Below are 16825 nucleotides of genomic sequence, written 5' to 3' on the forward strand. Positions count from 1 at the left end.
CGATGAGGTTAAAGTAGTAGGCATCCTGGGTAGTAGTGACCACATACTCTTGTAATTTACCATCTTGGGGAAAGGAAAACCTGTATGTAGTCAGACATATAGGTTGGACTTTAAAAGAGCAAATTTTAACAAACTTAAACTTATACTAGGTAGAATCCCATGGTCAGGAATACTTAAGGAGAAGGGAGTTCAAGCCTTTGATTTTTCCAATTTTTAATCTCTAACCTTCGATTTTTCCAAAAATCAAAGGCTAGAGATATTATGATCTACTTTTATGACATTAGGATGAAGGATACTATCATGCAAGCCCATTATGACAATCCTTTGTCTGTAAAAGGAAATCCACTAATAATACTCAAAGATATCCCTCGACATTTGATGATGAAGAGAAACATGTACAAAGAGTTGATTATGACGCTGAGAAAAAATGGAATAAGATACTGTTGGATATTCCCACAGGGACTTACCTTTACCTATAAAGAGGTCAGATTCACTGTCATTTCACTGGAAGATATTGGGAAGTTTTGGGGAAGATATAAAAAAGACCTAGTTGCCCTCACTTTAAAATAGAAGCAGGAACAAGAAGAGGAAAAAGAAGACCAGTCTCTGAAATTCAGACAAAAAAGACTAGATAAAAAAAATGTTAGAAATGGCGGAAAAGGCAAAACTCATGGCAATGATAAATAAAAAAGACAACGCACAGTTGTGAATGGGAAGCATGGAGGGTTTAAGGATATTTCTGAAAATAACTTTCTATTATTACGTTCAATGTTAAATAACAAAATCTATAATGGTCATAATATACCCTGATTGTAATAATGAAACGAGTACTTTGGTTTGAGATACTTTGTAATTACAATAACTATATGTGAGCTCCTAGCCTGACAATGCAGCTGGCCTCCAAGGTTGTGTAGCTCGGAGGATTGTTATGTCTACTTGCTCTCCATTTCCGTGATAACTGTAATCTACCATGAGAACCAGGCCTGGCCTGGTATCCAAGTGTGCCTTTGGTTTTCTGTATATGTCCCAGCTTGCCCTTTCCCCTGCCATTAGAGTCCTCGTACCTTCCCTGTAAGTTGCTGCTATTCACCTTTGCTTCCTGAAATAAACCAGCTTCTTAGACTACTCTGTCTGGACATTTGGTGATTGGGATTCCCCGGTGAACTCAGGCCTTACATTAGGACTCTAATCCAAACTTTTTATTTTAGTTTCTTGTTTTCCCAACGTGAGTGTCTGCGTTCTGGCAGGGACTAGGATGTGTTTCAAGCCAAGGAGGGAACCCGTTGGCTTGCCATCCGAGAGGTTCCCCAGCAGGACTCTGCTTCACAGACCCAACTAGTACCAGGACAGTGGACATGGTGTTGGCTCTACGGCAGCACTGCTGCCTCGATAGGGAGTCCCCGCAGTGGAAGGAGACCTGCCGGCAGCACAGCCTGGAGAGAGTGAGGAGGAGCAGGGACAGACTGTTGGGTTGATACCGCCACGCGGGAGAGTATGTGGCAGCGGGCCCTGGAAACAAGATGTTCCTGGAGGGGCCTGGTCCCGCGCCCATCTCCCTCCCAACGGAGCAGTTGGAGATGGTGAGCCCAGTTCTACCCCGGTTGCACCAAGAGGCTGAGCAACTTCGAGCAGCAGTAGCGGCCGATGCACGGGCCGCCGAGATGGCGGAAGCGTTCATAGCCGCTCAAGTAGAGACCGCATTGGAAACGCGAGCCGAGGTCCCTGACGTGGGAGAAGAGGCCTGGTCCTTATTCTCGGTGTCCCCCGAACCCCCGTTTTATGAACTCCCGAGCAGTCTCACAGCTCGCCAGCCACGGCTGGCTAGAGCCGACTGCCACAGCGCAGGGACGCAGGATCCCACAGAGGGGGACCACAGGGATAGGAATATAACTTTTTGTTGTTTCCCGAGGTTGGCGGGATGAAGGAGCTGGGACAATATGCAATGCCTGCAGTGGCAGAATTGGGACCTCAATGAACGAATGGCCCAAATGCAAGAGCAAATGGATGTCAGGTGTCAGGAGTTGGGACAGTGGCAACGGACTCGACGTCTCCCCACTCCTGTGCCCACTCAATCCGTTCTAGTACCCGTCCAAACGACTCTGGGACTACCTAGAACACCCCAGCCGGCCCCAGGGCAACCAGGGGGGCTGCCGCCTGGGTGTTTGGGACAGTCAGGGGGGCTGGCTCCGCCAGCCTTTCCACTGCCCAGAGTACTGGGTCAACCAGCCCGGCTTCGGTCAGGAAAGAGGGTGGGATACAAATCCAATAAATAAATAAATATTCCTGGCCTTATCTGGGACACCATATTTTACAGACACTATCCCATTTTTACTGGGAATAAAGAAGCAGTGTCTAAATTCCCTAAATTTATTCATTTATTTACATTATTACATTATTGATAGTCCCCCTTTCTCACAGGGACTCAAGGCATATCACAGAGTGAGTCAATAAAATCAACAGGTTCTAATGTAGTTTGACTATAGATTATATTATAAAACTTTATTAGGACAATGAAGAACACAGTGATTACTTATAGAGAATAACAGAAATTGTTGAGGTTGTTATGAATGTTGACTATTGATTGAAAACGCAGTGTGTTAAGTAATGCGTTGAGTACCAAATGTTGTGGCTTGTCACAGAAACTTCTGTTTATTTTACTTTCCCTTCCCTCCACCTTCTTTCCCCCATTTTATTGTGTACCCCAAAAATCCAATAAAACTTTTCAAAAAATAAAAAATAAAATCAACAGAATGGGACATTCAATAAACAACGAACTAGCATTTAGGTTATAGAACCCACCAGAAATATAAAAGCAGAACTGAAGCAAAGTGAATTTTTAGCATGACACATGAAATGAAGCAAAACTACATAGCCAGATCCAACTTCCAGCAACCTATATACAGTAGTACAGGCTACAGACCCTAATACTGTAGCTTTTAGATAATAATATTTATTTAGATAATAATAACTAATTATTATCACGTAATAAAAATTATTCGGCACCATCGGTTGTGGAGCATTTCACTAGACTTTGCCATAATGAGAATGACCTGAGGTTTTTTGTGGTGCAGAGGCTTCGGGGTAAGCATTTTGATAGAAGGGACACAGACTGCTTCGACAGAAAGAAGCATATTTTATTCATTTATTTAATTCCCTGGAGCCTAATGGCTTAAATCTAGAAACTGATTTGTCAGGCTTCATATAAGAATGATGTCCCTTTAAGAACTTGCTTTTGTGTCACACTGGCTGAGACTTAAGCTGCCTTGCAGTGGAGTTTATTCTTTACAGCTTGTATCCTGTGAGGGAACGTCATATCGTAAACCTGTCTGAGCAACTATATGAATTGGATATCCTATTATTGGAATCATTAATGTGAAAAGACACATGTGGTTGCTATGTGTATCCTGCAAAAGGATTAAGAATTGTATGAAGAAAGATTGAAGCTATACCAGCTTATATTGAAAAATAACTAATATAGATGATTGTAAGTAAGAAACTATTTTATTTATTTGTTAACATTGATAAGAATCGTAGATTATTGATGTTATGATGTATCACTTTTCACATATTGTACAGAAACGGGATTGAGGAAGAATTCAAAGAATTGAAACGATTGTATCCCAGTTAACTTTTCTGCTCATTGAAGACTTCAGCCTCGGAGTGAATTGTCACTGTACTTGTATATTGCCACTATCTGGCATTTCAGCTGGCTGAAAGCAACTTGTCATCGTGAATACAGATTTGTTACAATGTGCTGTCAGTAGCCTTTTCCAGCTATTTTCTGTACTTTCTTTCTTTCTAGCCTTGGGTATAGGTACAGAGGTGTTGTTTTGGATTGCTTAGTTACCTGGAGGTTAGCAACCCTCTCTGTAGAAGGGGGTGGGGAACGGGGGGCTGCCATCCGGCTCCCTGGGAATGTGAACGTGTGAAGCTGGAGCCATTCGCTGCGACCCCTACTTGAAAAGGAAACCGGCAAACAGGCTCGGCCTGTCCCCAGACGGTGAAATGACGGGTGGACGATCGGCTCCCTCTTTGCAGCAGGCGGACGGGTGCTGACTGCAAAGGGAAGGCCGGGTTAGTCTGCCCTTTACAAAATAAGCCCGAAATCCAGTGCTAAAGGCTGACATTTAGGGAGAGGCCGAAGAAGCAGGTATTGCAGCCACCGGACTGTGGTCTGACTTAGCCATGCAGGAGGTCCCCTTACAAACATTTCTCCCCCCCCTCTCACTCAACACAGCCACGGCGTGGCTCGCTTTGCAGCAGACCTGAATCTGAGACCCCCCCCTTCACGTGTCACTGACCAAGCTCCAAAGCAGGAAACATGAAAGCAATAATTAGTATATAAAGATACTCTCTTGTATTTTTTGTATTTTGTTTTTTTCCTTTATTGTAATTTTTAATTATTATTGTTTTGTTTTATGTTATAAAAATTTATATGAAAAAAAAAACAAAAGCAGGGGATTCTTCAGTCAAGGTTGGAAAGAGTGAGTTGGGAGGATCCTCGGAGGTCGTCTAGTCGAGCCCCGAGGTCAGAGCGGGTGGGGGCAGCTCTCTACCTGGGAAGTGCCCTGCGCGGCTCAAGCCAGGGAGCCCGGCCAGAAGCTGCTCCGCATCCTGCACACTGTTCTTAGGGCCTTTTCCTGACTCCTGGGCAGTTGGGATGGCATCCAGTGGCTCCCTCCTAGCTGCTGCCCTCCTCCCCTGCTGAACCTCAGGACCCCCCCCCCCCGGACTCTTAAGGGCAAGAATGAGCATCATCAGCTGGGGTGGAGGAGGGTTCGAATCCGGGCTTCCCTTTGCAATGAAGTCGGAGTGAGGCTCGCTGGGGAAACCGGTGCAAACCCTGGCAGGGCGAAGCCAGCAGGGGAGGGGGGGCTTTTTTTGCAAAGTGCAGAGAGCCAGCAGCCTAAGGGTTAACGGGGGGGGGGAAAGGAGCCTCCATTCCTAGAGAGGCATCCACCCAGAAGGCCACGCGACTTGCCAGAGCCCTTTCCGGGGAGGGGGAGGCCAGAGGCGGCGGCGCCAGGTGTTTTGGAGCCAGAGGTAAGATGCGCACTGAGGCTTCCTTTTGCAAAACGCCTCGCCCCGGTTTCCAGCGCGGAGCAGCCCGGAGGAGGAGCTGCATTGGGGGGTCTTGCAAAAAAAGCCCTGCAAGGCTCACCCCCCTCCCTGCAGACCCCAAAGTGCAGCAAGAATATCTCCCCCCCACCACCACCCCAAAGACCCGTGAACGGGCGGGCTCCGTTTATTGAGGTGACTCAAACCGGCCGCCAACCCCGAAGCGTCTCTGCCTCGCTTTGCTTTCTTGTAGGGCGAAAAACATTGATTTGCAAAGTGGGAGCCCGCAGGGAGTGGTGGGAGGCCTCTCCTGGGCCCCCTCCCCCAGCACCTCCTCTTTCCGGAAAGCCCCCCACAGCCTCTCCCCTTTTCTTTCGCTGCTTCTTGCAGGGTTGCCAACCTCCACGTGGGGCCTGCAGACCTCCTGGCATCACCACAGACCCCCCCCCAACTACAAAGATCAGCTCCCCCTTAGGGTTGCCAGCTCCCGCTGGGGAAATTCCTGGCGATTTGGGGGGTGGACCCTGGGGTGTGCGTGGTTTGGGGAGGGGGCGGGACCTCAGTGGGGTGCAATGCCCTACAGTGCACCCTCCGAAGCAGGTGAACCCCGCTCTCTGTAGTCTGGAGATCAGTTGCAAGGTTGCAACCTCCAGATCACCTGGAGGTTGGCAGTTGTAGTTCCCCTGGAGGAAACGGCTGCTTTGGAAGACAGCGTCTATGGCATTATACCCCTCTGAGGTCCCTCCCCTCCTTATACCCCACCCTCCCCAGGCTCCACCTCCCAAATCCTGGCAACCCGTCTCCTTCCCACCCAACAACCAACCTGCCTTTATCTGCCCGTCTGTCTGCAGCTCCCCCCACCCCCCGGCAGCCCCTGCCTAGGAAACGTGTGGTCCTGGTGTATACTTGCATGGTAGGGAACCCTCAAGGACTTAAGGGGGGGTGGCACCTCACTTTCCCCTGCATCCCCCTCCCCACACTTTCCTTGTTCCCTCCCCCTGCTCTAAACACCACACCCGACTAGCTTTCACAGGAGAGCCCTTCTGTTGAACAGTTGCAAGCAGCCAGTCCTCATGTCAGAACTGGGCTCACCCGTTAAATCCCAATAAACAGACATCCAGGCAGAGAATCCTTAGGTGCAGATTTATTAGGGGAAACACTAGGTGAGAAATAGGAAAAGGTTGAGGACTCTAATGGGAGGGGGGGGGGCCGAGCAGGTTGATGTGTATGCAGGCATGGTTGCTACCAGGCAGGGCCCGGTTCTCATGACAGATTGCAGTGATCAGACACAGAGGAGCAAAGGGCAAGAGTCCAGCAGCTCATACCCTGCCAGAAAATATTTTTGTTAGTCTTGAAGGTGCTACTGGACTCTTGCCCTTTTCGACTACTGCAGACAGACTAACACGGCTACCCACAGAGGAGCAAAGGCAGTCAAAACAGAGCCAAGCTACACCACACACAGTCCTTGGAAGGCCAGCTGCGCTCCTGGACCAGGAGTTGACATTCTGCCCCTCCTAAGACCCCCCCCCCACCGCATCCAACTTTGTCAGGATATGATGCATGGAACTGACTGATCAGGCGAGGGGCAGACACATGCTGGCGTTTAACCCATTCACCGTTCGCGGGACTGAAATGCTTCCAACGAACCAGATATTCCAACCCACCCCCCCTCATGGATATAGATTTCATAGTGTCCTTCCCCCTGTATAATTTCGGGGACTTTGGGGGGGGGGCGTTCTGGATGCCATTGAGGAGAAGGTACATGTTGTTTCAGTAAGCTAACATGAAAAACTGGATGAACTAACCTCAACGTTTTTGGTTAGTTCAGTTCTACAATGAATTATTGATGATTCATGCAATTGATGATTGAGTCATGCAAGTCGGGTGGTATTGAGGTCATCCAGAGGTTGCTTCCGTGCCTAGAGTTGCCAACCTCCAGGTGGGGCCTGGAGATCTCCCAGAATTACACCGGACCACCAGACGACAGAGATCAGCCCCCCCTGGAGAAAATGGCTGCTTTGGAGGGTGGGCTCTGTCGTGGGCTTGGGACCCTTCAGAGTTAAAAAATCAGGACATTAACTATAATCATTGGAGTTTGGAGTAAGCCTTGTCCTCAATTCCCTTACTGTATTCGTCCAATTAGCTTGCAGAGAATTAAATCAATTCGAGGTCTTTAGAGAGCCAGTGTGGTGTAGTGGTTAAGAGCGGTGGACTCTAATCTGGTGAACCGGGTTGGTTTCCCCACTCCTACACAAGAAGCCATCTGGGTGACCTTGGGCTAGTCACAGTTCTCTCTGAACTCTCAGCCTCACCTACCTCTTACAAGTGTGTGTTGTGGGGAGGGGAAGGGAAGGAGATTATAAGCTGCTTTGCTACTCCTTAAAGGTAGAGAAAAGCGGGGTAAAAAACCCCACTCTCCCCCTCTTTCTCCACAAGATCAGAGGAAAAATCAAGGTGGCAGTATCGTTAAGGTGTAACTACCGAACATAGTGCTCCCAGGTCACCAGGCTCCCCTCCATACAAAGTTAATGGTTAATGGCCAAAAAGGGGGGTCTGGAGGTAGGGAGGCCTGCTCTGATGGAAACCATGGCTGTTCTCAACGATGGGCCTGGCAAAACAGCTCCATTTTACAGGCTCTACGGAACTCTTCAATGTCCCACAGGGCCCTGGTCTCATTAGGGAATTCTTACATTATCAGGGAGAATCTTATTTCCTCTACTGGGACTCAAATGCAAACTGAAAACTATGTTTTTATCCTTCCAGGTGGTGCCATAGAACCAACAATGGATTCTTTGCCGTCTCTTTCTGGCAGAGAGAAAGAAGCTTCCGTGCAGCCTGATCGGGTAAGTTTAGAAATATGGATCCTGCCCCTGGGGGCTTCCCCCACCCTCCCTAGGCCCAGGAGAATCTCTGTCCCTTTCCCCTGGCTGCTATGTGCCCTGCTCACTTGTTAGAAAACGGAAACATCTGATGGAGGTTTGAGTCTTGAACAGCAACATCTTATTATCGTCCTTTTGGATTGCACTTAGAAGGGGAAGAATTATCTTACATTATTTTTTAAGACAGCGGGTTTTCTCTCTCACACACTTTTCAGGGTCTGGTGACCTTTGAGGAGGTGTTTGTTCATTTCACTGAGGAGGAGTGGGCTCTGCTGGATCCGGACCAAAGAAGGCTTCACAAGGAGGTCATGGAGGACAATTTTCAGAATGTGGCCTCTCTGGGTAAGGCTCTCCTTTCCCTTGATTCACAGATGCTGAATCAAAAGCTTTTCCTTCTAAGAAGCACCCCAGCTCTGACCTGGATGGCCCAGGCTGGCCTGATCTCGGAAGCTAAGCAGGGTCTGTCCTGTTTAGTATTTCGATGGAAGACCACCAGGGAAGTCCAGGGGCACTATGCAGAGGCAGGCAATGGCAAATCACCTTTGAATGTCTCTTGCCTTGACAACCCTACAGGGTCACCATAAATCAGCTGCCACTTGACAGCACTTTCCACCACCACTAAAATGGTAGATATTATAGATCTTCTTACAGTAAAAATTAAAAATACAGTTCGCATGAAGAACTCAAAGCCCTAATACAGGAAGGGGATTTTGACCTAATAGTCGTTTCTGAACCTTGGTGGAATGTCACTCATGATTGGAATATTAAGATTGAGGGGTACAACTTGTTTAAAACGGATAGACAGATAAGGAAGGGGGGAGGAGTAGCACTTTATGTCAAAGATGTGTACACGTGAAGAAGTACATGAATCTGAGCATTGTAGTGCAGTTGAGATTCTATGGGTAAACATAAAAGGATTAAGAAATAATCGTGATATTCTCGTGGCGGTCTGCTATCGACCGCCAAACCAGGCAGAGGACTTGGATGGGACGCTCTTGGACAAAGTTCTCAAAGAGAAGGGACATGGTGGTCATGGGAGATTTTAATTACCCGTATATCGGTTGGAAGTCCAATGCTGCTAAAAATGCAAGATCCAATAAATTCCTGATTTGTCTTGCTGACAACTTCCTATTCCAGAAGGTGGACAGGGAAACAAGGGGGTCTGCTATCTTAGACTTGATTCTCACCAACAGGGAAGAACTGGTCGATGAGGTTAAAGTAGTAGGCACTCTGGGTAGAAGTGACCACGTACTCTTGGAATTTACAATCTTGGGGAAAGGAAAACCTGTACGGAGTCAGACATATAGGTTGGACTTTAAAAGAGTAAATTTTAACAAACTTAACCTTATGCTAGGTAGAATCCCATGGTCGGAAATACTTAAGAAGAAGGGTGGGCATTTCTTAAAAATAAAATACTGAAGGCTGAATCCCAAACCATTCCTATGAGAAAGAAAAATGAGGGGAGCCTAAAGAGGCCAGGGTGGCTCCATAAACAGCTTTTTAAAGAGTTGAGAAATAAAAAAGACTCCTTTAGGAAGTGGAAGGAGGGCCTTATAACTAAAGAGGAATATAAACAAATAACTAGTGCTTGTAGGGAGAGTGTTAGGAAAGCTAAAGCTCAGAATGAACTTAGGCTAGCTAGAGATGCTAAACGCAACAAAAAAAGGATTCTTTTCCTATGTACAGAGTAAGAACAAGGACAAGGACCGGAAAGTGAAACTGTAACAGGAGATGAAGAGAGGGCAGAACTCCTCAATTCCTACTTTTCCTCAGTCTTTACTCGTGAGGGGTGCTCAACATGGCATGAACAGAACATGTGATGAGGGAAGGAATATGCAGCCTAGAATTGGCAATGGGGTGGTGCCCAAGAAGGTTGGACCAGAACCAACAGGTTGAAATTAAATCAAAAGAGTTTAACAGTTAGAGCGGTTCCTCAGTGGAACAGGCTTCCTTGGGAGGTGGTAAGCTCTCCTTCCCTGGAGGTTTTTAAGAAGAGGTTAGATGGCCATCTGTCAAACTTTCACATCAAATCTTTCCCAAGAATCAAAGACATCATTCTCATATATTAAAATACAAATCAGACAAAATTTCCCTCAATAAGCATTCATTCTAATCTTCCCATCCATTGTACCAAAAGTTACAGCTGAATATGTTATGTAGAAATTTGATAATATGCAGTTTCATAGTACGTTCTCAAAATCTAAAATTTCATCTTTCACACAGCAACTCAGATAATTTGCTATGAATAGTGACCACAAGTCATAAACCATTCTTACGCTAATGCTTTGATTTACACTTAAAAGACTTGAAAAAGATGCTTATATGCTGAAATAGTGGAATCCTATAAACCCCCCCATACAGAATTTAAAATGACAGAAGTTTCACTGTCTTATCTTTGTTGATGTTAATAGAGTTATCTTTTGGCTGTCTTCCCCGATTTAGCTGTAGCTCCTTCCCTGCTACAAATCTCTTTCAGTCTTCTGCTAGCGACAACAACTTGCTCTTGCCCTACCTTAATCGCGGTAATTTGCACTATATGTAATGGTTTTTAACCCTATATTTGCCTAAGCCGACAACACTGCGTTACTTCAAATAAACAGATTTTAAAAAATAAAAAAGCGAAGAAATGGTTTGTGAGAGGAGGGGGGAAGGGCAACAAAGTGGGTGTGGACAGCGGAGAGGTGGAGAAATGAATACCAATGAAAGTAGCGTCTCCACCTTGTCTACACCTCAGGCGTAGCCCTGTTCGAAACGGCAGAATAAAATACACCATCATATAAGCCGTTAGTTGATAAGACAGACATTACATGATGGGGAAATGGCTCCAACACCAAACGGGAACAGAAAAGTGCAAATGTGAATCAATAAAATGTTTCATTAAATGTTTCAAAAAGTTGGTGTGGTAACAACCTGGGTCTCTGTAGTTTAGGAGTATAGTTCTGCCGCAATCACACTCTCCAGTAAATGCAGTAAATTCCGTGTTCAAATCCAAGAAGAGACTGGCCAGAGATCCCTGTAGTCCAGCCTCCCATCAAGAAGCGTCCCTGGGAGGTTCTCAAGAAGAGGAGCACATCCTAAACATCCTCTTCAGAGAGAGACTGCCTCTAAACATGGAGGTTCCACTGAGCTAACTTGACTCTCATGGAAGTACCCTCCAAAAGAAGAATCAACAGCAGATTAACACAGGGCAGGATTTATCTCGCCTTCAAGTGATTTCTGCTCTGTCATTATCAAGAGCAGTTAACAGCTTTCTGTTCTTGAATCCCCTTTTCCTTGAAGGTCTGACCAGTCTTTTCTCTTTATTCCAGAGGCTGACTGTCCGCAGATGAAGTCCGAGGGAGAACCGGAACACAACAGTGGAACAACCTGGAAGAGAGAGAATGAATACTCTGCCTCTGAGGGTGCTGAATCCCAGGTGTTTGATACACACCAAAAAATAATCACAGGAGAGGAACCTGATAAATGCTCGGAGAGTAGAAGGAGCTTGCGCCGGAAAGGAGACCATCCTGGCCATCAACGACTCCGTGGCAGGGAGACACACAAATGCCTAGACAGTGGAAAGAGGTTTGCTCATTCCCTACTTGCTGCTCATCGACGAATCCACACAGGGGAGAAACCACATAAAGGCTTGGAGTGTGGAAAGAGCTTTGCTTGGTGTTCACAGCTTACTGTCCATCCACAAGTGCACACTGGGGAGAAGCCACATAAATGCTTGCAGTGTGCAAAAAGCTTTGCTTCGATTTCACAGCATACTAAACGTATCCACACTAGGGAGAAACGGTATAAATGTCTGCAGTGTGGAAAGAGCTTTGCTGGGTCTACAAAGCTTATTGAACATCAACATATCCACACTGGGGAGAAACCATATAAATGCTTGCAGTGTGGAAAGAGTTTAGCTTCGAGTTCGCAGCTTACTAAACATCGACGTGTCCACACTGGGGAGAAACCCTATAAATGCTTGGATTGTGGAAAGAGCTTTGCTTGGAATTCACAGCTTATTATCCATCAACGTCTCCACACTGGGGAGAAACCATATAAATGTCTGCAGTGTGCAGAAAGCTTTGCTTCAAGTAGGCAGCTTACTGCACATCAACATATCCACGCTGGAGAGAAGCCATGTAAATGTCTGCAGTGTGGAAAGAGCTTTGCTTGGTCTTCACAGCTTATTCAACATCAACAGATCCACACTGGGGAGAAACCATATAAATGCTTGCAGTGTGGAAAGAGCTTTGCTTCAAGTTCAAACCTAACTAAACATCAACGAGTCCACACTGGGGAGAAACCATATACATGCTTGCAGTGCGGAAAGAGCTTTCGTTGGAATTCACAGCTTATTATCCATCAACGTATCCACACTGGGGAGAAACCATATAAATGCTCAGATTGTGATAAGAGCTTTGCTTCAAGTTCACACCTTACTCAACATCAACGTATCCACACTGAGGAGAAACCATATAAATGCTTGGAATGTGGAAAGAGCTTTGCTTCGCATTCACAGTTTACTAAACATCAACATGCCCACACTGTGGAGAAACCATATAAATGCTTGGATTGTGGGAAGAGCTTTGCTTGGAATTCACAGCTTACCAAACATCAGCGTGTCCACACTGGGGAGAAACCACATAAATGCTTGGATTGTGGAAAGAGCTTTGCATCGAATTGGCAGCTTACCAAACATCAACATATCCACCCTGTGGATAAACCATATAAATGCTTGAGGTGTGGAAAGAACTTTGCTCAGAGCTCAGACCTTACTTACCATCAGCGTATCCACATTGGGGAGTACACGTCACAGACAATGAGGATTAATACATTATCTTCTTCAGGTCTAGGTTCTCCGCTCCTCTTGCTCCCCGCAGCATATTTAATGATAGTTTGATTACTGAATGAGAGGTTCGGCCTCCTGCAGGAAGAGCAGTAGCTATACTGGATAAACTAATGGCCAGAGAAATCATTCTTTTTGCCAAACTGTACCCAAAATTTTATTATTAACATACTTCATTGATTACAAAAAACAAGGAGCATCTCTTGGGCAAGATCTACAAACTTAAATATGACACTGAGACAGAACAAGTCAAACCTTGGAAGTTATATTACTCATATTTTCCGTGAAATTAGTGTAAACAGAAATGAATGTGCACAGATATAACATATTTAATCATAAGGTTTGATTGGAAATGTGTCTTAGGAAATACTGTTAGTATATTCAAGTCAATACACAACTATTGAGACAGTATTCAGTCCGGATTAGAATTACTTGCAAATGTAAAGTGCAAATAGAAACAAAAAATGTTAGATATGAGATAAATGTTCTATTGTCACCCTTCTTATACGTGTATTGGCATATTGTTTGATGTTTGTATTTGTTCTGTTATGATGTATGTTTGCCTATATTTTAATGGTTAGAAAATTAAAAAATCTTTAAAAATCCCTGAAGAAAAAGGTGGTAGCCAATTATCTCTAATCTACCCTTCCTGGGCAAAGTGACTGAGAGAGCAAGAGAGCTGTGGGAGAAGAGCAAGAGAAAAAAAAGTTTTAAAAAATGTGGTCCTCTGGTTAATGATGTCTATGACTAGCCCAAGGTCACCCAGCAGGCTTCATGTGGAGGAGGGGGGAATCGAACCCTGTGCACCAGATTACGTGCCCATCAGATGCTCTGCTGCTGAGCCAAGACTAGGGTTGCCGGTTACGGGTTGGGAAATACCTGGAGAATGTGGGGTTGGAGCCAGAGGAGGGCGGGGTTTGGGGAGGGGATGGACTTTATTGGGGTATAATGCCTGGAGGCTGCCGACCCTAGTCACGACCCAGGTTTGGGGGGGGGAATGTGGGGCTGCCATCTGGCTCCCTGGGAATGTGAACGTGTGAAGCGGTGCCATTCGCTGTGTCCCCTACTTGAAAAGGAAACTGGCAAACAGGCTCTACCTGTCCCCAGACGGTGAAATGACGGATGAACGATTGGCTCCCTCTTAGCAGCCGGCAGACGGATGATGACTGGAAAGGGATGGCTGTGTTAGTATGTCCTTTCCAAAATAAATAGCATGATTTGCTTTGCAGCAGACCCAAATGTCTGATCCTACTTCACTTGTCACTGACCAAGCTACTAAGCAGGAGGTTCTTCAATCGAGGGCAGGATTGGAAACAGTGAGTTGGGAGGAGCCTCGGAGGTCATCTAGTCGAGCCCCAAGATCAGTGAGGGTGGGGGTAGCTGTCTCAGGCCGATGCCTGGGAAATGCTTTGCATAGGTGCCCTTCTAGGAATTCAGACTTCTCCTCCTTAACCCTTAGAATGACTCATTCTGCACTGGGCAAAAAAGGAACACAAGAAAAAGCCCCATAAGGAACACAAGAAAAAGACCCATAAGAACATCAGAAAGGCCCTGCTGGATCAGACCCAGGAGGCCCATCAAGCCCAGCAGCCTGCTCCCACAGGGGCCAACCAGGTGCCTCCAGGAAGCCCCCAAGCAAGATTTTGACTGCAGCAGCACCATCCTGCCTGTGTTCCACCCAAAGTAATAGGCATGCTCCTCTGATACTACAGAGAATAGGTATGCAGCATGACTCAGGAGGGCCCTGTAAGCACTTGGTCCCCTAGGAATCCCAATAGCCACATCAAGAGACAACTAGTCCAAAAGAGTAGGTTTATTGGTAGCACGGGTTTGCAGAGCTCAGGAATCAAAAGACAGCAATGGCAGAGTAGGGAACGTTACAGGTTATATGGGAGATACAGAGTCTGTTACAGTTTAGTCACATCAGATAACACAGGCAGTTTAGGAGTGCAGTTTGGGAGTGCTAGTCTAGTGCAGGGCTCCCCCGAGGTTCTCAGACCCAGGAAATCAAAACGAAAGCAACTGGAGATAGTTTCAGAGAAACAACCTTGAGACCAGAGACGAAACAGAGTTCAAAGGCAGCCTGACAGGTCCATCAGGTCCAGCATCCTGTCTCACACACAGGGGCCCAACCAGGTGCCTCCAGGCAGCCTCCAAACAAAACTTTGGCATTTATCCTGCCTGCGCTCCACTGCACCCAATACAATAGGCCTACTCCTCTGGATCCTGGAAGAGAATAGGGATGCAGCATCATGACTGGACCACCTCCTGGCTTCGCCCTTCCAGAGGCTGCATCGTTCTACCCTGGAGCCTCACTCCGATGTTATTGCAAAGGGAAGACCAGATTGGACACCCCCCTTCTCATCCCAGCTGATACTCATTCTGGTCTTCACAGACCAAGGGTTTGTGGGGAAAAAAGCCCCGCTGGACCAGACCCATAAGAACGTCAGAAAAGAGGGGTCCTGAGGCTCAGAAGGGGAGGAGGCAGGCAGCTGGGATGGAGCCGCTGGATGCAAAGGAAAATGCCCTCTTCTGCTCCGTCAGAATTGTGTGGAGGATGTGGAACACAGGCAGGACGGTGCTGCTGCAGTCAAAGTCTGGCTTGGGGGCTTCCTGGAGGCACCTGGTTGGCCCCTGTGTGTGAGACAGGATGCTGGACCTGATGGGCCCTCCTGGGTCATGCTGCATCCCTATTCTCTCCAGGATGAGAGGGGCAGGCCTATTATCTCAGGTGCGGTGCAACGCAGGCAGGATGGCTTGGGGGCTTCCTGGAGGCCCCTGGTCGGCCCCTGAGGGAGCAGGCTGCTGGGCTTGATGGGCCTCCGGGGTCTGGTCCAGCGGGGCCTTTCTGATGTTCTTACGGGTTCTGGTCCAGCGGGGCTTTTTCTTGTGTTCCTTTTTTGTCCAGTGCAGCATGAGTCATTCGAAGGGTTAAGGAGGAGAAGCCTGAAATCCTAGAAGGGCACCCACCGAGAAGACCACATGGCTTGCTGGGGTCCTTTCCGGTGAAAAAGAATAACAAGTAACAAGAGGGTTTGGAAGAACAAGTAAGCTGGGAAACGTTGTTGCCTTTTGCAAAGCGCATCTCCCTGGTTCCCAGCGCGGAGCAGCCCGGAGGAGGAGGAGGAGGAGGAGCTGCATTGGGGGGGTCTTGCAAAAAAGCCCTGCGGGATTCGGCCCCCCTCCCCGCAGACCCCAAAGTGCAGCAAGAATAGCCCCCCTCCCTTAACGTCCATATGCACCGGTGGGGCTCCGTTTCCCGAAGCCCCCCGCCTGCTCTTCCCCGGGGTCTCCCCTCTTCTTCCCTCTGCAAGCCGGCCTCTCTGCACGGGCTGCGGCGCTTCTTGCTGCTTCTTGCGGCTCTGTGCAAAAGTCTGGGGAGGGCGTCCCTCTGGTTTTTGGCCTTTTCTTGCGCTCCTTCCCATCCGCCTGGCTTCGTGGTGGGGCAGGAGGGCCCCCCCAAAAGGCCTGCAGGTCTGTTTCTTGCTGTTCCAGAGGAGCAAGCTTGGGTTTTTTACAGTTCCCCTCTGCCCGGGGCTTAGTGAAGATGCAATTCTGTCTTTTTGCTGCTGTCAGCAAATCTTCTTTCCTGGGGGTGGGCACAGGTATTGATTCGGAAATGGGAGCCCGCAGGGGGACGTGCAAAAAAAACCTCCTGGCCCCCTCCCCTTTCCTTGCTTTCTTCTTTCCTTCTAGGATTGCCAACCGCCAGATGGGGACTGAGCTCCGCCTTCAAGAGGAGTTGTAATTCTGGGAGATCCCCAGGCCCCACCTGGAGGTTGGCAACCGTAGTTCCGCTGGAGGAAATGGCTGCTTGGGAGGGTGGAGTCTCTGGCATTGTACCCCTCTGAGGTCCCTCCCCTCCTCGTACCCCATCCTCCCCAGGCTCTACCCCCCAAATCCTAACCCGGAGATGGCAACCCCAGCTCAGGCTTGGCCCCAGGGAGCCCTCCCTCAAAGGCCAAAATACTCCTGGAAAGGACTCCCATCCACCCCCCACTCCGCCCACCCACCATTTTTACTGGCAGAATCAAGCCTTGGAACCTGTGTTCCCCTAGTAACG

The 16825-nt window shown here is 47.6% G+C and overlaps 1 protein-coding gene across 1 annotated transcript; it reads left to right on the forward strand.

The window, feature by feature from the left end:
• Positions 1–1355: 1355 nt before the first annotated feature.
• On the forward strand, positions 1356–12552 carry LOC130493225 (zinc finger protein 239-like; the record flags this gene model as incomplete). Its single annotated transcript, XM_056866923.1, has 4 exons — positions 1356–1442; positions 2083–2236; positions 7822–7901; positions 11818–12552. Coding segments are annotated over exons 1-4 (1056 nt in total), but the record flags the coding sequence as incomplete, so codon positions are not given.
• Positions 12553–16825: the final 4273 nt, after the last annotated feature.

This window comes from Euleptes europaea, chromosome 1 (genome assembly GCF_029931775.1).
Source record: "Euleptes europaea isolate rEulEur1 chromosome 1, rEulEur1.hap1, whole genome shotgun sequence".
Taxonomy (NCBI): domain Eukaryota; kingdom Metazoa; phylum Chordata; class Lepidosauria; order Squamata; family Sphaerodactylidae; genus Euleptes; species Euleptes europaea.